The sequence below is a fragment of the Cervus canadensis genome, chromosome 18, assembly GCF_019320065.1.
Source record: "Cervus canadensis isolate Bull #8, Minnesota chromosome 18, ASM1932006v1, whole genome shotgun sequence".
NCBI lineage: Eukaryota > Metazoa > Chordata > Mammalia > Artiodactyla > Cervidae > Cervus > Cervus canadensis.
The window spans coordinates 8,669,401-8,692,359 of NC_057403.1; the positions used below are offsets into that span (position 1 = coordinate 8,669,401).

General features: G+C 42.7%; 2 protein-coding genes across 5 annotated transcripts in view; both read right to left on the reverse strand.

The window, feature by feature from the left end:
- Positions 1 to 16,049, reverse strand: part of LOC122420470 (zinc finger protein 2 homolog) — a 19,677-nt gene extending 3,628 nt beyond the window's left edge. The window contains exons 1-5 of the mRNA XM_043435596.1: positions 15,793 to 16,049; positions 4,562 to 4,619; positions 4,054 to 4,263; positions 3,870 to 3,963; positions 3,508 to 3,760 (exon numbers count right to left, since the gene is read on the reverse strand). Of these exons, the coding sequence (XP_043291531.1) occupies positions 3,508 to 3,760; positions 3,870 to 3,963; positions 4,054 to 4,263; positions 4,562 to 4,619; positions 15,793 to 16,049 (872 nt within the window). The remainder of the gene's footprint in view (positions 1 to 3,507; positions 3,761 to 3,869; positions 3,964 to 4,053; positions 4,264 to 4,561; positions 4,620 to 15,792) is intronic.
- LOC122420584 (zinc finger protein 160-like) overlaps positions 1 to 22,959 on the reverse strand; it is a 139,538-nt gene that overhangs the window by 44,607 nt on the left and 71,972 nt on the right. Inside the window, exon 1 of one of the 4 annotated variants that reach the window (XM_043435839.1) lies at positions 4,031 to 4,225. The exons of 1 other annotated variant lie outside the window; for it this stretch is intronic. The gene's annotated coding sequence lies outside the window, so the exon portion shown is untranslated. Of the gene's footprint in view, positions 1 to 2,256; positions 2,345 to 4,030; positions 4,226 to 22,959 lie in introns of those variants that run through there. 2 more of the 4 variants (XM_043435835.1, XM_043435836.1) reach the window with 2 other exon arrangements.

Sequence of the window (22,959 nt, forward strand, 5' to 3'; positions counted from 1 at the left end):
CAGGCTTATTTAACTTGGCATAATGTTCTCTAGGTTCATTCATTTTGGCATAAATACAGGACCCTTGATTTTTATATTTATATATAGAGAAAAAATAGTTCATGAACATACAGTATTTAATAAATATTTCTACACCACACTTTTGTTACCTATTCTTTTGTTAAGAGACATCTGGCCTGTGTCTATGCCTTGGCTACTGCAAATTGTCACACTCATGACACTGCAGACATATCCCTGAAAAACTGATCGCTTTTCCCTTGAATATCTGTCAGAAATGGGTTTCACAGACTGTAGGCCTCTTCTATGTTAATTTCTTAAGGAACTTCCATGTTCTTTTCCAACACAGCACTACCATTTACATTACCACCAACAGTGCAGTTAAGATTCTGTGTTTTCCTTACTGTGCCTCCGTGTTTACTTATTTTGTGAGGGACAGTAGTGGATAACAGAGAACCTAGCACTGGCCTGGCAGCAAGAAAGCTGCAGCTGCATCTTCTAAAGGATGAGCCCCAGGGCTGCAGATCCGTGTGGCATCCCTGTCCTCTGATTCTCGGAGCCATCTTCCCCTGCGTCACAGGACTTTATGACTCTTCTCAGGTTGGGCCCAGAGAGCCCTACCGAGCAGGACCACCTTATAACAAGCATTCTGCTATCTTAACCTTAGTACTCCTAATTTCCCAGCGGGACTCTAACAAACTTACAAACTTTCATGGTCTCCAACAGAGTGTCCACAGAGCCCATAATAAGCCTCGAACCCTCTTATACAAACACAAAGCATTCCAAGCCCTGCTAACTCATGCATGAGACAAAATACAAAAGAGGGCATCCAAGGATCCACAAACACAAGACACCATATTTTCATTTACAGTGAGTGAGCCAGGTCAAACATCGAAATCTTCAAAGACTATGAAAAAGAGGGATGATTCCAATGATGCACAGGGCCCAGTGAGACCTCGGCATCTTCCAAGGAAACACTCCAGATTCTCCTGGCATCTTTCCAAATGCACATGAAACTTTCTTCACCAGCAACCCCAAGTACACAATGACACTAAAGTTGATACAAAACAATGACCTGAGATGTTCCCTGTTACTCTACGGTGCCTGCCTGCTAAAGAGCCAACAAAAGCCAGCGAGTGGAGTGGATGATGGGGGCACCTGCTAGAACCAGCCCAAGCCCAAGGCTCCCACCCTCCTGCACCCACAGGTGTCTGTGGGATCAGCCCAGGCCACAGTTCTAACAGTGGAAAAGACTTCTCTGGGCCCAATTCCACATCTTTCATTGCTGCTCACGTGTGGTCACGCATTGTCCAATCAAACCTGTGCAGGCAAATGTCAGCCTCAGCATTGCTGTCCCAGGGAATATGAGCCAAAGCATTTAACACCTCAAACCATTCCATGCAGGATCTCCAACAAACCCACTTCCAGGTTCTCCAGCCTGAACTGAGACATTCTTTCCAACAGATCCACACACCCCTTGTCCCTGTAACTACACCTGGGATGGGTGCACACTCCATTCACTGGCCTCACCTTGATGCCCCCAAGTGCTGACACAAGCCTCCTGCAGACCCCACCAGGCTCCCTCCGCTTTCCCCATTTGTCTACCTCTCCTCCCTGCATGACTGGACTAAGCAAGACTAAAGTGCACAGGGGTTTCTTGGCAAAGGGGATCACAAGAGGAGTGCACCCCAGCTACCACCCAAATGACACTGCACATTCAGTATGAAAATCAAGAAACTGGCCCTCCTGGGAAAGTCTGCCACCACCTGGGGACATTATGGACTCCAGGTGCAAAGGGATTTGAGATGAGGAAGTCTCAATTCAAGGGTCTCCAGGTCTCACCATCTCCTATTCTCTCCATCCACATCTACTTGGAAGATATTCTAGCTCTTGGTGGGTGGGGGGAGGGGGCAGCGTCTACCTGCCCCGTTAGGTTTTGGATTTCTGCTCATCCTCAGCACTCTGAATTCACAATCGCTGACACTGAGCACATGAACTCCTAGATGGCAAAGCTGCTGTCCACGATGGTGACTGGTCCCTGGATGGACAGAGCTTAGATCTGGGGGCTGCCACGGACTAAACACAGCAGACGAAACACGGGGATATCTTAGCCCAATACTTGAGGACACCAGTTCTGTAGGGCTTTTCAAGACTTCCTATATTTCTTGGCTCTTCTTTTGAGTAATTAAGTAGTCACATGGGATAAAGGTCAATTACAGCTGAAATGTCCAGAACATGGGAAACATCTTCATCACCTGCCCTGTTTTCCTGGTCTTCCTGAGGATTATTCAGCCCAACCCATAGTCCTGTCATCTAAAGACATTTCCAGGATCAGGTACTGCAACCACGCTGGGAAGAAGAGGAACACTATGAGCCCTAAAAAGAGGGGAACCAGGAAGGACTCAAAATAACCCATGAAGAAGGGCAAGAATCTCTGCTGACGGCAACTGATAGACGCAATAAACCTGGGTAACATGAGAGAGACTCTTAGGAGGGGATGCGGAGACCTCTGAGCCTAGACTCGAATGGTGACAAAGGGCCTGAGCCAGGGTGACTTGAAGGTGAGAAACTACCATGTCAGACAGAAATGGTTTTGGTATTTGGAAACAGAGAAAAGGTAAATGAGAGCACGACAGGCTTAACCATGAGCAAAGGGTCAGCTCCCAGGAAGAGGCTGGAGACACTGAAAGGGCCCTGAGCTTGACAGAGGGCTGTGGAGCCACAGCGAGGAGTCAAGCTTTAGTTCCAGGAACAAATGAAGGCCAGCCGAGGTCTGAATGTCAGGACGTGAAAAAAATCTCCCTTCAGATTTAGCCTTATTCATATAAGTCATCTGATTCTGAGCCTGTGATCCTGCCTCCATCCTACAGTTTTCCTTTTCGTTTTTCATTCAAGGAGGACTGGGATCTAATTAAAATTCTAATTACCACCAGACACTCCCTCCAAACCAGAACTGCCACACACAGACACACAGCCACTTTGGCTAGTCATTTCAGGGGTCAGTGCTGCTCACGCTCAAGTCTAGTCCTGTCTCTGGTCTAGTTTCCGGTCTAGTCTCTCATCTCCATGTTACAAGTGGGCTCCCTCAGGCCCAGAGAAAAGCCGTTTATGAGAAGGTCTGAGCTGAGCGAAGAGAACCGGGTATAACTGAATAATGAAACGGGAGGGGGAAGGGCAAGCGGGCCAGGTTTGTCCTTATTGCCCATCCCATTTAACACCAGGAACATCTGTCATGTATCTCAGCAAAAGAAACTTTTCTTTCACGGTTGGGTTAAACTGATACCAAGCAGGTAATTCTTTATTATAAGATTGCAGTAAAATATTTTAAAAATACAGAATTGCACATATCTATCCACTGGTACAAGAAACATTCTAAGAGGTCAGCTTAGAAATAGAATCTGAGCAATCTTTTTCATCATGAATAGAGAGGCTCTGTTGGAAGGTTCCAGGTCAATCCAGCCCATCCTTCCTCATTTGCACAGCAGTCAAAAAGGGACCCAGGTCACCTACCTACGCGGGGTGAAGGCATGGGCTGACAGGAAAGGGGGGCCCTGCGGGGCACAAGGAGCGGCTGAGGAGACACGAGGACAGAGGAGCTGCGAGGGAAGGGGTCTCAGGAGCGGGGCGGGCTCTCCGGAATCCCAGGACCAGGGAGAGGGCGCGGCCTCGCTGGGAGCAGGGGCGAGGGGCTCTGCCGCCAGCGGTCGAGAAGGCGACGCGGCGGGGAGGGGCGCAACTCCCAACTCCTGAGAGAGGGCTTTACCTGGCGAGGCCAGAGGTAAAAAAGGGTTTTAAGCAGGAATATGTCGCCAGAGTTGGTGTCCACGGGGACCGAGGGCCGAAACCACCTCAGAAACACTTAAAACCCAAACGAAAAGATAACTGGGCCGCAACGGCAGCAGCAGCGTTTATTCGGGGCCGAACACAAGGTGCCAGGGTTTTCAGGTCGCTGAGAATTCCCACACGCTGAGGACGAGTGATCCGGCGTGGGGCGCGGGGGGATGGTGGGGGGACGCGGGCTCCACAAACTTACCCTGGAAGGAACGCCTTCCTTACGCCTAAGGAAGGAACCTTAGGCGCCGCTCGGGGACCTCGGCTCCGCGCGCTCCAACTTCCGGGTCCGTGTGAAAGGGCTTTTGGTATTACAGCCGCGGCTTCCCACGAGGGGCGGGGCGAGCATCTGCGTGCCACTGCTGGTGGGAGGGGCGGGGCGCGGACGGGGGCGGGGCCTGTTATCTTGACAGGATTAAGTTGCTGTCTGTAACACTGCTCAGGTAAAAGCTTCAACTTATGTCAGAAGCCAAGATCCTTCCTCTTAAGACTAAAAGGGTTTATTCTCAATAAAAAGCTGTTTTTCACAGCATGTTGTGCTCAGATCCTGCTAGTGAGGCTGAAGCAATTCAGGGATCTGGGAACTTGGGCAGTTTAAGAAACAAGAATGGGACTAGTCTCTGTATTACAAATACAAAACTCTCCCTGGGTAGAAATGGGCTATTCCCTACTGACACCCTACAAAACAGCAAACTCAGCATAGTGCTGAGTTCAACAATCTCAGGGTCAGTACCTGGGTGTCTGAGATGGAGGACTTGAGGGATGTGATCATTTGGGTCACTAACCACAGCCTTAAAAAGAGCAAGACACTTTAAATGATTATAAACTGTGTTATTGTTTCTTTTATCCAACGTGTTTTAATTATTGCCCTTTCTAAACCCAACTCTTTAAACAGTGACATAAAGGGAGTTGTACAAGCAACTCTTACAATCGCAAATATCATTGTGTAAGTTTAAGCTACAGAGAAAAATTAACTGATACGTACACTGTGAAACGATTATCACAATGCTTACCTAGCATCCATAATTTTGTATAGATAACCTAAAAAGAGAAAGCAAAACAGGAGAAAAAAAACATTTTTTTTCCTTTGATGAAAACTGCATTATTCTTTACAATGCTCTATCCTATACTTTGGAGGAAGTGCTTTGTCGCCCAGGTGTGTCGGATTCTTTGTGACCCCATGGACCGTGGCATGCCAGGCTCCTCTGTTCATGGGACTCTCCAGGCAAGAATACTTGAGTGGATTGCCATGCCCTCCTCTAGGGGATCCTCACAACCCAGGGATCGAACGTAGGTCTTGTGCACTGCACGCGAATTCTTTACTGTCTGAGCCACCAGGGAAGCCTGACGGTCAAGTATCTTTCCCAAAAACTTGTTTAGGAAATTACACTAAACTAAATAATATCCGTAATGTAATTTCAAATTGATCATGTGTTCAGTATGAACAGAATTAGAAATTTTCACTTTCTATTTGCAAGTTGTAATATATTTTAGATCGTTATTTTCCAAAGCTATGACAAATCTAGAGAGCATATTAAAAAGGAGAGACATTACTTTGCCCAAAGGTCTGTATAGTAAAGCGACGGTTTTTCCAGTAGTCATGTATGGATATGAGAGCTGGACCATAAAGAAGGCTGAGTGGGTAAAGAACTGATGGTTTGAACTGTGGTGTTGGAGAAGACTCTGCAGAGTCCCTTGGACTGCAAGGAGATCAAACCAGTCAATCCTAAAGGAGATCAATCCTGAATATTCACTGGAAGGGTTGATGTTGAAGCTGAAGCTCCAATACTTTGGTCACCTGATGTGAAGAGCCGACTCATTAAAAAAGACCCTGATGCTGGGAAAGATTGAAAGTGGGAGAAGAAGGGGACAACAGAGGATGAGATGGTTGAATGGCATCATCAACTCAATGGACATGAGGTTGAGCAAGCTCTGGGAGATGATGAAGGACAGGGAAGCCTGGCATACTGCCATCCATGGGGTTGCAAAGAGTCGGACATGACTGTGCAACTGAACAACAACGTTCTCTCAAATGTGGGTAACAAAGTCTGAAAAATACAGTCTTCCGAAGATTTGGGATTTATGGATGAACTCCATACTCCCATCAAATCATGGGATCAAATCAACATTTTCAGAATATTTAAAAACGGCAGATTACACTAACTTTCAAAAACACATGTCAAAATAGCAATATCTTCTTAGATACACTTCTAGTAGCCAACTCCCACACTTAGGTTTGTTTCAGAGCAGGCTGTTTGATACGAAATCTCGTAGGCATTCTTTTCCTCACAGCTGAGTCAAAATCCTCAGCATGATCAGAAGCTCCCATCACTAGGACTTGGCACCTGGGATCTGTATCCAGTCCATCCCAAAGACTCATAAACTGAGCTTTCATCACGGCTAGGGTCCACCGTCAGAAACTGAACATTCTCATGATCAGATTGCTCAAGTCCTAATACCTGAACTCAATGTAAAGGTTTTCCCACACTCATTGCATTTGGGATGTGTGGCTCCAGTATGTTCCCCAACTTGTGATCTTTGGGTAAAAGCCTTGCAACACATTTTACATCTGTGTGCTTTCTCTTCACGATAAATATTCTGCCATCTAGTGATAAATGAACAATAACATGAAGCGTCGCCATATCCCCTGCAATTTAAATCATGAAGTATTTGGTAAATCTAAGGCACAACCTAAAAGCTATTCAAACTTCAGTACATTAGTACTGTTTGGTGCAGTACAACTTGACTACTGGTGCAAGGGGCACCAATGAGAAAAGGTTGCTCACATTCCTGGCACTGGTGATGAACTCTTTTAGAATGAGTAGATTTTCAATGGCCTGACCACATTCAATATCATCTGCGCTCGATCCAGTGTGAATATTCTCATGAAGCATAAGATATGAACCACTGCCAAAAGCACTGAAACCTCAATTGTATTTTCAAGGGCTCTCACCTCTGTACATCATCTGATGGAAAGTTAGGCTTGAAAGTACACTGAAGAATTTATCACACTCATTACATCTCTAATGTTTCTTTCCATTGGAAAAGACCCTGATGCTGGGAAAGATGGAAGGCAGGTGGAAAAGAGGATGACATGGGTGCATGTCATCACGGACTCAATGGACAGGAGTTTGAGCAAGTCCTGGAGATGGTGAAGGGCAGGGAACCCTGCCTGCTGCAGTCCATAGGGTTGCCAAGAGTCCGAGAGGACTGAGCGACTTGACGGCGACCCACTCCAGCATTCTTGCCTGGGAAATCCCACGGACACAGGAGTCTGGCAGGCTACAGTCCGTGGGGAGCTCAAAGACATCTGCCTGAGCACTGCGAACATTTTATATTTCTCTTTGATTCTAATCCTCATACAACTAACCAGCATCACTGAAAATAACCTCCTGAAATGAAGAGTCTTTGTAGTCAATTTACTACCATGGTCATATAAAACAGAAAAGGACAGTAATACGCCTCCCTAACACTCAAGAACGAACTCCAGCTCCAGCACCAGTCCCAAAGCTGAAATTCTGAACTAGTTCCTGAACACGTGATTTGATACTTATAAAATTATCAAGTGCCATGTCAAAATTAAAATGACCTTTTCCTTATAAATTACTACGTATTTCGTGCACTGTATGTGTTACCTCAGGATCTTACCTCGAGAGGAAATCAGACACTGGGTTTCTCACAGCAACGACTGAATTTATTTCGGCTAGAGGAAGGGGTCGGAGAATAGGGAGGTGCGAAGTGACTGGAGACCACGGATAGGGAGGAGAGGGGACCCCACAGGCGCAGCTTAACAACAAAACCCAAAACAAACAAGTACCTCAGGTTCCCAATGTCCGGCCGCACCTACCAAGTCTGGGCTTCAGGAATTTGCTGTAGAATGGCTTGCATCTAAGCGGAGACCAGAAACTCCTCAGCCACTGGTACCAGAACAGGGAGGGGCGGGGCGTAGGACACACGCCTGCGCCTGGGCGTGTGAGGGGCGGGGCCGAGCAGACACCTGCTGTGTTCTCCCTGTGGTTCCCAGGTATCTTGTCAGGGTTTAGAAGTACCTGAGGGTATTTCCCGTCTTGTGTTGCATCATTGATTCCTCATAACTGTAACAGTTTTAAAGTAAAAACTTAAAATTCTGTGGGATAATTGAGTTGGAATTATCCTCTTAACAGGATTCCTGCTGATGAGGCTGAAGCAGTTCAGTCTGGGAACTGAAACCTGGTGTGGTCGCCGGGCTGGAGGTGGGGAGGGGTGGGTGGGGGTTGATGTGCGGTGGTGGCTGGACCCAGAAATATTCCTCCAATTAGAATTAATTTAAGCAGTTTAAGTAAACAAGAACTGGCTTTGTGTAGGGGTGACAAGCTGGAATGTGAAACACACAGCTCTTAGTAATACCTCATAGTAACACCTGTAAGGAGAAAACTATCTTGACATTCCACTTCTTCAAAGATCAAGCTTATTAGTCACTGCAGCGGCTCAACGACAATGCACCCTGAGGGGAATGCAGGCTGGAGAAAAACAGGTACCGTTCTGAGCTTCAGACATAGTAGCCTTGGTAAATCAGCAACAGCCTCTTGGGCCCGGGCCCATCCTCCTCCTCAGGAAGTCCAGGTAAGTTTAGGCTAGTCTCTCCTGGTTTTCAGATCTCCCAGTTATGCGGTGATGACCCCATCATTTTATTTGGCAGGGTATTAATGGTTAAAAGACACAGGAGGATCCTGGCTGAAAGACAGTGGGATTTGCTCAGTTGAAAGCCACTCACTGACACTTCCCTGGTGGTCCAGTGATAAAGAATCCATCATGCCAATGCCTGGGACATAGGTTTGATCCCTGGTCTGGGAGGATACCATGTGCCTTGGAGCAACTAAGCCCGAGCAACACAAGTGCTGAGCGGGTGCTCTAAAGCTTGTGCTCTGCAACAAGAGTAGCTACAGCAGTGAGAAGCCAGCGCAGCAATTAGTGGTTCCTGCTTGCTGCAACTAGAGAAAGCCCACGTGCAGCAAAAAAGGCTCAGCACAGCCGAAAGAAAAAAAAGACATTGAGTGATCTGGGCAGACCAAAACTAGGAGATTCAGACTGCCAGTCTCCAACCAAACACCAGCCACGTTTCTGTATTTTATGCACAGAATTTATAGCTCCTGCTCGACACAAGGACAGAAAAGCCTGGGGCACAGTGAAGACCCAGCACAGCCAAAGATAAAACTTGAGTTATTAAAAAAGAGAGAAAATATTTCCTGTAATGAGAACTACATTCTTCTTTATAGAAACTGTTTCTGTTCCATGCTTAGGATGACATAGACTCAAATGCTATTGAGAAAAACGTGTTTACGTTATAATATATAAGTGAATACTTCCTCAACGTAATGGAATGTCAAAAATTACTAGATGTTCATTTGATGGTAATTAGGCAGTTTTTATTTTTTTAAGAACTATATATCCTCTCTTTTCTTGGCTGTCTGTTTCCAAAAGCTCTGTCAGATGTGAACAACAAAGGAGACTAGAAAATAACATCTTGAGAAGACATTCCAACTTATTTTCACCAAAATTATCACCAACTTTGCACTATTTATAAATATTTCTATGTGTATTAACTGACTGAACTCAAGTCCTAAAGGAACTTTCTTCATGTTTATAGGGCAGTTACTGTGCTCCCTGTCATTGTCTTATGTGCATTTTCACATGACAAAAGTCTCAAAATAACCCACTGACTTATGTATTTGTTAGTGGAAGGCAGAGAAGAAATGTAAATTAAACTTTAAATCTCGGTCACAACATGTGGACAGAAAAAAGAACGTTAAGGAAAAACTTGAAAAAACAAAAGAAATAGGGTAGCATGATTTGAGAGAATCGCATTGAAACATATCTATTACCATATGCAAAATAGATAGCCAGTGGGAGTCTGATATGTGACTGCGCATCCAGAGCCACTGCTCTGTGACAGCTTCGAGGGATAGCGTGGGGAAGGAGGGAGGGGACACACGAATGCCTATGGCCGATTCATGCTGAGGTATGGCAAACACCATCACAAAATTAAAAACTCAACAAAAAGGAAATTCTACTATAGCTGACAAGGAACTATGGAGCACACTTATTAATTTTCTAATGTTACATCAACATTTTAATATCCTTTGGAAAACTGGACTTCTATTTAGTATTTATTAATATTAAATATTTCCAAACATTACTGTTCACTAGGCTAGTGTAAAACTGTCTTAGGCAACAGATAGTAAATAGTAATTTTTCTGTTTAGTAAAACAGATTAATAGTAATTTACTACCATCCTCAACAACCATATAGAAAAATGGAACACATCTGTATGGCAGGAAAAGGAATGTAACATTCATAGCATGAGTAAACATTCAGTGTTCTGTTAAACAGTCTCACTGTGGTTTTTCCGATGTTTGACTACTGATACCTTTAGACTTTAAAACCAACCGCTTTCTATGATGCCTATCTGGGCAGGCTGAGAAATTCCCATCAGGTTGGAAGTCTATAGTGCTCCGACTAGAAAGCTTCATCAGTTAACAAACATTCTCATAACACATCATCTCTCCCAGTATCACGACCAAACTTTGGGTTTGGTTTCGGTGCTTTCGGTGACTTCAAAGTAACAAGAACAAAAATGCTGGGGATCGAATGTATGAAATTTCCAGTTTACCAAACAAACAAAAAATGCCACCATGTAGTGTGCATTCCCAATTATTTCTGGGACTTCCCTGGTGACTCAGTGATAAGGACTCGGCCTGCCAATGCAGGAGATGACGGGTCAATGCTTGGTCCAGAAATTCCCACATGCTGTGGAGCCACTAAGCCCCTGAGCCACAACTGTTCAGCCAGTAATAAATAAGTAATCAAAAAGAAATTACCTCAGAATTCTCCAAGGTCAAAAAGAGATACCATGTTTAACCTTAGTTCTGAAGTTTACTTCCTAACATTTTACATGGTTATTTTCCTATTTTCACTTCATGTAAATCAGGTGCATACTATTGGTTTTATTTGGGAACAAAAGAGGACATTGGGAAATATCATATGGGAACATCCATAAACACGGGAGTAGGTTTTAGGGGGCCAGAGTCTATAAAAGCTCCACTATGGACAGAGTATGGAGAGAATAACTCAAGTGCAAATTATTAGTCTATAATCTCCAAATTAACTATTCTTTGATTTCACCATGCAAAGAAACTCTAATAGATTCTTTCAACCTTGAGAGCCTTTGGGGCATTACTAGTTATGTTATGAAGAACTGAAATGGGATAAAACTGTGTTGTTTGAAGAAAAATGATTGTTGTGAATAAAGAAATACTGGTTATACGAATACAGGTAACTCCTTCAGAATACTGATTTTTCACAGGACATTCCTGGTGGTCACAGGAATTCCAGGTTAAGAATCTGCCTTGCCACAAAGGGGACTCAGTCCTTGTTCAATCCTTGGTTGGGGATATAAGATCCCACACGCAGCAGAGCAACTAAGCCCAGGTACCGCAAAGGCAGAGCCGGCATCCTCCAGAGACCCCAGGGCCACGGTGAGAGGTCCTGCTTGATGCAAAACAGATCTCGTGATCCACAACTAAGGCCCATTGGAGTCAAATAAATAAGTATTTTAATAAAATATACTCATTCTGCTTCCTTTGGGTATATAATCAGAAGTGAGGCTCTGAAATCCTTGCATGTTCTCTTTTTAATATTGGATGATCCTCCATACTGTTTACATTCCCACCAACCATTCACAAGAATTCCTGTTTATCTGTACTGTGCAAGCATGTGGCACATGCATGTGATTTGGAAAGACATGGAGAGAACCCCCTGCACTGGCAGCAAGAAATAGCAGGTGCATCATCTCCAGAATAAGGCTTTGTACTACAGATTGCTATGGAGCTGATGGTCCTCGGAGTCTACGAATAATCCGTCCGTGTGCTAAGTCGCTTCAGTCATGTCTGACTCTGCGATCCTATGGACTGTAGTCCACCAGACTCCTCTGCCCATGGAGTAGGTTGCCATGCCCTCCTCCCAACTCAAGGATCAAACTGAGCTTCTTATGTCTCCTGCATTGGCAGGTGATTCTTTATCACTAGCACCACCTGGGGAGCCCGATCCTTCCTTACATCGTGAGATATCACAGCCCCTCCCTAATGAAATCCCTCTGCCATCAAAGTTTAGCACCATTTTCCTTCTAGGTTGAAAGACCCTTATGAAATTTCACCTGGTTCAACACACTCTCCACACATTCAGTAATACTCCATCCATCGTGCTATGCAATCCCCAGAAAGATTCCAAGGTTTAACAACTCATGCATTTATGATGAAATAGTACACATGAAGGCGCCCAAGGAGCAAACCGGATTCAAGACAGCTTCTTATCAGTCACAGTGACCTCAGCCAGCCCAAAAGCTGTCATCTCCAAAGTCTAATAATAAAAAGCAGATGTGTAGGCTGATGCACATGCCCCAGTGAGACTTCAACATCTTCCAAAGATACACTCCAAGGCCTTTTTTCCCTTCCAAATGCACCGGAAACCTTCTTCATTACAACTGAAAATAACAGAAAATACTAAAAGGAAGCAACAAAATCTTCTCCGGGATTTTACCAACAGTTATTCTACAGGTTGCATAATGATTCTTGCTCTTCCAAAAGACATCACAAAATCCACTCCATGGAGTCGATGCTGTGGGGAACCATCTGGATCCCACCTCCAGGACCAATGCACCCATCCCTCCCTGTGGGCTCAGCTCAGGCCTTGATTCTAACACAATGCAGGGTAACAGTCCTCTTCCCAATTCCACTTTCTTCCTTCTTCCACAGGTGTGATCATGACTTTCCCAATCAACGAATGCACGCAAACCTCAGTCTCAGCATCTGTGTCCAGGGTAACTGAGCTAGGCCACTATGGCATGCCCACCCTTCCAGGCAACCCACAATTAGCCATGAGTCCACGTCCAGGTCCTCCAGTCAAAGCTGAGACCACCCTTGTCAGCAGTTCCACACAATGTGATCGCACAACTGTTGTCGTGAAGAGCCAACTGTGATTCCAAGTTGGAACGGTTTCTTTGCCTTGCTTCTCACTGCTGTGGTTGTTGTAATCATCCATAATGGCTGGCCTCAGAGGACCCTACCTCTTGGCCTGACTGTTAAACTAAAGTGCCTTGTTGAGCTCACAGGGAGATACTCTGACCTCCCAACCTGTGAATGGTTGCAGGAAAGAAGAGATGAACACAGAAGGCTGGCTGTCCCTCAGATGTACTGCAAGACGGATGGCCCTTTTGACCTTACTTCCCCACTGCCTCTCCCTCTTCATCTTCCCTTCTGGCTTTATTTCCTCACTGCTTCTTTCTCTACTTTCATAAAAGAATCTGGCATCCAGACACCAACAAGATGTCTATTTTGAGATATTAGTTAGCCATCTTCTTGGTCAGCTGGTTTTCAAAATGAAGTCCCATTGTTTGCCTCAAGAAGTCATCTCCCCGAAGCACTGGCCTCTCTCGCAGGAAGCAGAGTGAGCTTGAACTGGGTCACACCACTATGCTTGCAACACATGCATACACCATTCAGAGGGCTCATCCAGAGGCCGAAACTTGCCTCCTCTCACACCTCTCCTAGACCCCCGATAGCTTCCTCTCCACTTCTCCACATTTTGTCACCGCTTTTCTGTGCCTGTTTAGCCCTGTTGACCAACAAGGCTAAACATCAGAGACCAGTGGGCCTGCGCATCACAGAGAAACACACAAGCCACAAATGCAAGGGCACTGGGCGCTCAGTATGGAGACCAAGAAACTGGCCCTCCTGGGAGAACATGCCAGGAACTGGGGATATCCCAAAGTTTTAAAGGTCCTTGAGATTTGGCTCGATTGAGCTCAGTGAAGAAGTCATAGAGAAAGGCCCCAATCTCACTGCTGCCTGCTGTCCCTGACTGAGCTAACTGGAAGATACCCCAGCTCTTTAAGGAAGGGGGGCCTCCCTCATAGCCCCTTAGATTCCAAAGCTTCTGGCCACTCTAACCACAGGAAAAATCTGTATCCCCCACTCTGAGTAGATTACTATATGATCACTTGATGGTAATTAGGCAATTTACTTCTTGTTGAAAAACTGTAATACATTTTCTCTCAATTCTTTGTTGTCTGTTTCTGAAAGATCTGTCAGTTGTGGACATCAAAGCACGTTGTAAAATATAAAGTCTTAAGAAGACATTAGAATTGATTTTCACCAAAATTATCAACTTGGCCCTATTTATAAATATTTCTATGTGTATTATCTGACTGAACTCAAGTCCTAAAGGAACTGTCTTTCTTTACATGCACAGGGCACTTACTATGTTCCCTGTCATTGTCTATGTGCATTTTAATGTTACAAAAGTCTCAAAATAACCCACTGACGTATGTATTTGTTAGTGTAAGGCAGGAAAGAAATGTAAATTAAACATTAAATCTGGGTCATAATATGTGGATAGGAAAAATAATGCTAAGGAAAAACTATTGAAAAAAACAAAACATAGAGGATGGCAGGATTTAAGAGATTAGCACTGAAACATATATATTACCATATGTAAAAGAGTCAGTAGAGTTTGATGTATGAAAGAGTGCTCTGGGACAATCTGGAGGGATACAGTGGCGAGAGAGGTGGGTTCAGGAGGGAGGGGACATATGCATGCCTATGGCCTATTCCTGTTAATGTACAGCAAAAACCATCACAATATTGCAAAAAAAAAAAAAAAATTAACCGATGGTGAGTTAGGCCTGAACACAGAATCAAAGCTTTCCCACACCTAACACATTTGTGTAGTTTTCCTCCAGTTTGAATTTTCTGATGGTCAAAAAGTTGATATATTTTATTGCATTCTCTACATGTGTAAGTTTTCACTGCAATATGGATTCTCAGATGATCTGCAGCATCATTCCTTGCGACTGAAGGGTTTGCCACATAAATAACATGTATGTGGTTCCTCTCCTGTATGAACTGCCTAATGGGCAGTTCATGCTGAACATGCACTAGAAACTCTGCCACATTCATTTCACTTGTATATTTTCTATACAGCATGGATTCTCTGAATTATAAGGCCTGAACACTGACTAAAGGCTTTGTACCACTCACGACATTTGCACTAAAATGTTTCTTATAACTATCATATTTCTAATGTTTCTCTCTAGTGTGAATTCTCTGATGGTTTCTAAGTTCATCATTTCAAGTAAAGCACCAGCCATATACATCATATTTATATGGTTTCTCTCCTGTCTGAACTGCCTGATGATGAGTTATGGATGACGACTGTGCCTAAATGCTTTGTCACAATTTTTATATTTGTAAGGTTCTCTCCAGTATGAATTCTCTGATGAACTGCAAGGTTTGCATGCACACTGAGAGCCCTGCCACATATACCTCATTTATATGGTTTCTCGCCAGTATGAACTATCTGATGAATACCAAGGTTTCCAGTACAAACAAACGCCTTGCCACATACATCACATTTATATAGTTTCTCTCCAGTATGATCTCTCCAACGAACAGCAAGGTTTCCAGTACGACTAAAAGCCTTGCCAAACACATCACATTTATAAGGTTTCACTCCAGTATGAATTCTCCAATGAAGTCCAAGTTTTGCAGTCTGATTAAAAGCCTTGCCACATACATCCCATTTATATGGTTTCTCTCCAGTATGAATTCCCCAATGAATTCCTAGTTTTCTAGTTTGGTTAAAAGCCTTGCTACACACGTCGCATTTATATGGTTTTCCTCCTGTATGGATTCTTTGATGTCCAGTGAGTTCTGAGTCCTGAAGAAAGGTTATGTCACACTCATTATATTTGTAAGATCTTTTCTTTTGTGTTTCATGGTCTGGTAACAATTCTGAAGGATGCATAACAGCTTTCTCATGTTTATGAGAAAAGCTTTTGCAGACATTACGAGTTCTCTAAGGTGGTAAACCTGAGGCACTGACGTTTGTCACAACTTGACTACATTCAAAAATTATCCCTTCAGATTGTACCATCTGCAATTTATCCTGAAAGCTTGATCCGTGCCTTTCAAAAGGTCTATTTCCTGCGTCAATTCTACTAAGACGATTTCTTCCATCAGTGAGGTTTTTGTTATGGGATGTAGACATTCCTTTGTCATTTCTTTCATCATCCGCCCACAGACAATCAAAGTCATGTATGTTTTCCTAGATCTTTCTGAGGCGAAAATCTTTGATGTCAAGGCTTTCAGCTCTTCTTCCACCACTTCTGCAACGACACTCAAAGTCATACGTGTCTTCCTGGATTTCCCTGAGGTAAAAATGTTTGATTTCATGACTTTTAGGTCTTCCCAAGATTGCTGTTTGGAATACTTCTCCTGTATCACTGTCTGCTTTGGTTTGTAATTGGTTGACCACGTGTATTGGATAGATATGTACAACACATAAAGAATCCATTCACTAAAATTCATCAATAAGTGTCTCAGTATCTATTACACCAAAAGTAATACTTATATCACAGTTATAAAACTTTTTCCAACTATGCAATATTTTTCATTTTCAAAACATTTTGAAACTTTCCAAATATGAACTTAAAATTCTGAGAAACACTAGAGCAATAAACTTGTTTACTAAAAATAACAGTTGTAAAAGATAATCCAAATTGATTTCAGGGAAGAATACTTGCAAACAGCCTATGAAAAAAACACTAATACTAGAAAAACATGTCAGCTCACCAAAAAAAACACAATTTTTCCACCATGACTTCAAAGCATCTACGAATTAACAGTAAACATACCGCAGTCTCATAATTGAGGAGAAAAATGTATTCTACAATAGATACACTCTGCATACTTACTGTACACAAATAAATGCTAATGAACACACAATAAATATATTGTAATGCTAAAAAATCCAAAATGAGTTTATCTAATAATATGTTGCTATTTACAAATTATAATATATATACCATAGAGAAAAAATTCAATAGTACAGTTTTTATGAAACAAAATATCTTTCTAAATATGTCCTACAAAATGACACACCCATAATAGGCATTTTGCAACATTAACATGTAAAAAAAAAAGTATAGAAATAATTAAAGACTTCAAAGAAATTACAAGATACAACATCAGCATGCAAACCCAACTGGGTTTCTAAACATTAAAAATGAACAATCAAAGTAATTCAATTGACAAGAAAATTAAAAAAGAATACTTAATCATAACACTATAGAAGAAGGGAAGAATTTTTATCCTGCAAACTAAAGACTTCTGAAAAATATTAGAGAAGAATCAAATAAATGTCAATACCCATGCTTCGTGGATATAAAGTTGATATTGTCAAGATGTCAATACTAGTCAAAGTTAACAAAAGATTCAAAACAATCCCTAGTGAAATCCCAACACTGCTTTGCTTAAGAAACAGATGAATGAATCCTACAATTCCTGTGGAATCGCAGAAGACAATGAATAGCAAAAACAAACTGGAAAGCAAAGTCAGACATCTCACATTTCTTCATTTCAAACCTGATTCTGAAACTACACTAACCAAAGCAGTATGGTGCTGATGTGAAGACAGACACCTGGGGCACAATGGATTCCGAAAACCACTTCTGCCTCTGAGGTCACAGGATGTTCCACAACAGTGTCAAGACCAAGTAATGGGGGAAGGGCAACCTATGGAACAAAAGGTGTTGTGAAAACTGGATATTCACATATAGAATTTAGCTGGGGCACTATTATACACTATAGACAAAAATTAACTCAAAATGCTTCAAAGACCTAAAACTCAGTCCCTAGTGTATAAGGCTCCTACAAGTAAATGAACAGAAAATGATTCTTGACAGTGGATTCACTAATGATTTATCAGATACAACACCAAAAGCTCACACCAACAAAATAAAGAGATAAATTGCACACATCCTAATTATCAAATATTGTGCAGTAAACCATCCTCAGCAATGAAAAAACAAAGTACACTATAACACAAAAAAATTTGCCAATCATATATTCAATAATAGTTTAACATCAAGAATACATAAAGACCTTTAAAAAGTACTGATCACCAATTCCACCATAGGGGTGGGGGAACTTTCTCAACCAACCATCCCATGTATTGCAAATAAAATACAAAGAGTAACATAAAATAGAAACTTAATGATAAAAATAAGAGACAATCATTTATAATGCATAAAAATATAAAAAAAGGAAAGTAGCAATGCCTTGAAAAAAAATGATGGTTCATCACTGAAGTTATCAATCCACTATATAAGCTCTGTCATTAAGTTGCTACAAAATTAAGTGTGGAGGCAGAATGATCAATAGCACACAGGTGACAAGCATGCAGCATCAGCAATAGTTTAGTCAACAGCCTCACAAACATGAGGGTGTGAACCTGGACAATACCGTTGTTAGGAGAAGTTCCTACACCTCTTGGTGAGGCTCAAAGGGCATGGTGATGGTACATGTGAACAACACTATCACAGTGCCCTTCACACAGGCTTTTCTGACATCACTCAAAGCCAGAAAAAGATGTACAGGTCAAGGTCTTCAGATACTTTCTCACATCACAGAACACGCTGACCACTATACTAAGAAGCTTCAAGTGGCAATTCTGTATGCAGCAGGAAAATATTACAACCAATAAGGGAAAGTATTCTCCTTTAAAAATTTTCTCTTACCCAGTAAACCCACACCACAGAGAGTCCATGAGGAGCTGCCCCTTAAACACAGGCGGATTACCACAGCAAAGAAACTGGACATGACTTCAGACACTAGAACCACACACTTCAAAATCAAATTTAGAAGGAAAAATTATACAAATTAAGGAGAAAGCAAAGTCAGGAAGAGTCTACACTCCCAGACTAAATAGACCAGTACAAGAGCGGAAAACTACAAGATGTGGGGGTCTCACATCATAAGACCTTGAGATGGGACTACTTGGTCCACCCAAAGATGCCAAGCTAAAAGCCTGAAAGATTCACACATGTTCTGACTGCTGTCCTCACACGTTTCCTAAGTAAGAGTCACAGGAGATCCAATCCACTAGGCTACTCCACACACCCTGACATGGTATGGCTGCAAAAGGAGAACAGCAGAAATGGCTGAGGGATCTCAAGAAGCAGACAGGGACTGAGACAGTTCCATACAGGTTCTGAGGTGCCAGATAAAATTAAAGAGCAGCCAGTGTTTTCCCACTTTCCGATTCTATCTTCCAAATATGACAACTGTGATGAAAGCAGCACAGGATCAGGGGTTAGACGCTTGGGGCATCAGCTCTGATCTGTATGGACTAAGAATTGAGTAGCCAATAGATCCAAGCCCACAAAGAGAGAAGAGGGGGCAAGACAACCCAGTAAGGCAGCCCACCTCATGCTCCTCAAACTCAAGCCACAACCAGCTCACAGCAGGGAGATGGCGAGGGTTATGATCTTGATAAAAACCTTGCCTTTGTGTCTGATGGAGCTGCAGCACCACTGGAGGGTGAAAGAATACATGATACATGTTGAAGGACAGACTGATAACTCGGGAAAAGTTAAGTTTCCTCTGAGAGTTTAATAAACAAACTTCTCTTTTGCCAAAGATCTGAGAGAGTCAATTCCTAGGTAGGTTGATAGGTCTGAGGTACCCGAGGAGGAGAAAGGGGTCTGGGGCTCTCGAGGAGGAGACAGGGGTCTGGAATTCTCAAGGAGGAGAAAAGGACAAAGGTTTTCTTCTTTAAGCCCAGAGCTGATGATTACACAACAAAACAACTCAGCCTAAACTCTGTACTAAGATTATATAACAACAACGTATTCTGCTTGAGGACATGTTTCTCCTTCTTGAGAACCTTCTGACTAATCCTGTCATCTTAAAATGTAAATTGTGGGAGTGGGTCTGGTAAGACCTTTACAACCTTGAGACATTCTTTTTACTTACTGTAATAACTAATTGAAAAAGTATACAGCTCCCTTGCTAAGACTAGTGAGAGGGGGCATTCTCCCCCTTCTGATGTCTATGTCAGAAGCTTTCTCTGTCCCCTTTCATACTTTAATAAAACTCTGCTACACAAAAGCTCTTGAGTAATCAAGCCTAGTCCCCGGTCCCAAAGCTATATCTTCTTCTTCAGAGATCACGAATCTGACATCATTCACCGTAAACTATCATCTCTATGTACCATTACAAGAGGTTTCCAACCACTATTAATGTGCTTTCCTCTCTGTCCTGAGATCTGATCTCTGTTCACACTTTTGATACATTCCTGTCCATTTGGGGTTTTTGTTTTGTTTTGCTATTTTCACACCACTCATCACAATACTAGGCTCTTTCTCTTGCTCCAATATGGAGATGATGTTTAGATCAGAAATAGAAAATCCTGCTTATCATAGAAAATCCTGCTTATCAGAACAAAGAAATGTAAACTGATTTTGGAAAATGTAAAGTGATTTTGGAAAAACCACAGCTCTTTGTTCAGCTGAGGAGTGAGAACAGTACAGGTGGGTCTGGAAAAATATTCCACAAATTCTTCCACTGCTTTGCCTCCTTCTATATACACAGGGAAGAGTGTAATATATGTATCTAACACCCTTCCAAGAAATAGTGAGTCAAAACCAAAGGACAGAAAACAGAAAATTGGATATTTCTTAAAACTTGGCATTCAGTTTTATACATAATTAAGCTCTGGGAAAATCTCTGATGTAACATGAAGTGGGCAGATCATTGGAAAAAAGGGTCATTTTAAATTCGTGATGCCACATCATGTCTGTGTCAACAGGGCTCTAAGATCATGCAATGAAAACAGGCCTCCCGGACTTCCCTGGTGGCCCAGTGGTTAAGAATCTGCCTTGCAATGCAGAGGATGTGGGTTCAATCCCTGGTTGGGGAAGTAAGATCCTACATGCCCCAGAGCAAGGAAGTCCATGTACTATGAGGAGCAACAAAAGAGCCCATGTGCTGCAAGCAAGACCCTACACAGCCAAATAAATAAATTAAAAAAAAAAAAAAAAGAAAACAGGCCTCCCAAGACACACATAGGGAAAAATGCAAAATACACAAGGGGAGATTCCAACATCCAAAGAGAAGCTATCCTCACCCACAGAGAGCAGGTTCTTCTAGGTCTCCAGCATCATGTCCCTGTACAAGGCCCTCTGAACAAGGTCCAGGCATTCCCACTTCTCCTGAGAGAATTTAATCACATTCTTGAAGGTTAACCATCCCTGAAATGAGAATATATTTCACCAATGGATCATGACAAGAGTTCTTATCTTCATAAAAAGTGAAAAGATGATGACAGGGGTAAGGATTTATTGCGATATGTTCTGAAAGAGTTGTGTTAAGGTATTTGGAAGGCTTCCCTGGTGGCTCAGAAGGTAAAGAATCTACCTGCAGTACAGGAGACCTGGGTTCAATCCCTGGGTCAGGAAGATCTCCTGGAGAAGGGAATGGCTACCCGTTCCAATATTCTCGCCTGGAGAATTCCATGGACAGAGGAACTGGCGGGCTACAGCCCATGGAGTAACAAAGAGTTGAACACAACTAAGCAGAGAGACTAACACACATTGTGTCCCTTCTTATGCATTTTCATAAATATATCTTTCAATAAATATGTTTTTTTTCACTTTTTGTGAAGAATCCGTGAAAAATATCTAATAACAAAAGGTTGTCTATGCAGAAGTGTCACATACTATGTTCTACACATTGAGAGATATTCAATACCTAAATGAGTTGCACTCTGAGTGGTGGCTTCAGAGATGACAAAGTCCAGCAATGGCTTTAAAGAAAAATCAAAATCATCAATTATGATAATGACAGAAATAGCAATGACTGAAACTGTTTGAATACTTTAAGTCAAGAAGCTAAGTAATGACACTTATGCCTCAAAGAAATCAAGAAAATTTTTGAACATCTACATGAAACTGAAAGTACAACATTCCAGAATTTATAACATGCAGTGAAGGTTATAATAAAACAGAAGTCTACATGGCTAAGAAACTTCTCAGGTGGTTCAGTGGTAAACAACATGCTTGCCAATGCAAGAGACCCAGGAGATTTAGGTTTGATCCCAGGGTTGGGAAGATCCCTGGAGAAGGAAATGACGACTCACTTAAGTATTCTTTCTTGGGAAATCCCATGAACAGAAGAGCCGGATGGGCTACAGTCCATGGGATGCAAAGAGTCAGACATCATAGAGCACACACACACACGCACGTGGCTAAATGGTTACCACAAAAAGGAAAAAGAAGTCCAATCAGAAACTATTTTTACATCGTAAGGAAGGAGAAGGAGAACAAACTAAATTCAGCTTTGGCAGAACAAAAGAATTAAAATAAGAAAGATTCAGATCCTGCAAACCCACTCCTGGGCATTTATCTGAAGAAAACCATAATTCAAAAAGACAGTGCACCCTAATGTTCACTGCAGCACTATTTACAATAGGCAAGGCATGGAAACATTCTAAATGCCCAGCAACAGAGGAATGGAAAAAGAATATGTGGTACATATATACAAGAATATCAGACTGTCCGACTCTTTGTGATGCCACAGACTATACAGTCCATGGAATTCTCCAGGCCAGAATACTGGAGTGGGTAGCCTTTCCCTTCTCCAGGGGATTTTCCCAACCCAGGGATCAAACCCAGGTCTCCTGCATTGCAGGCAGATTCTTTACCAAATGAGCTATCAGGGAAGCCCGGATGAAATATTAACTCCTGCTTTAAAAAAAAAAAAAAGGAATGAAAGAATGCCATTTGCAGCTACATGCATGGAACTAGAGGAGGCGGCAATGGCAACCCACTCCAATACTCTTGCCTGGCAAATCCCATGGACGGAGGAGCCTCGTGGGCTACAGCCCATAAGAACTCAAAGAGTCGGACATGACTGAGCAACTTCACTTTCATGCACTGGAGAAGGAAATGGCAGCCCACTCCAGTGTTCTTGCCTGGAGAATCCCAGGGATGGGGGAGCCTGGTGGGTTGCCTCTATGGGGTCGCACAGAGTCGGACATGACTGACGTGACTTAGCAGCAGCAGCATGGAACTAGAGATTATCATGTTATGACCAACCTAGATAGCATATTGAAAAGCAGAGACATTACTTTGCCAACAAAGGTCTATCTAGTCAAGGCTATGGTTTTTCCAGTGGTCATGTATGGATGTGAGAGTTGGACGGCAAAGAAAGCTTAGCACCGAAGAATTGATGTTTTTGAACTGTGGTGTTGGAGAAG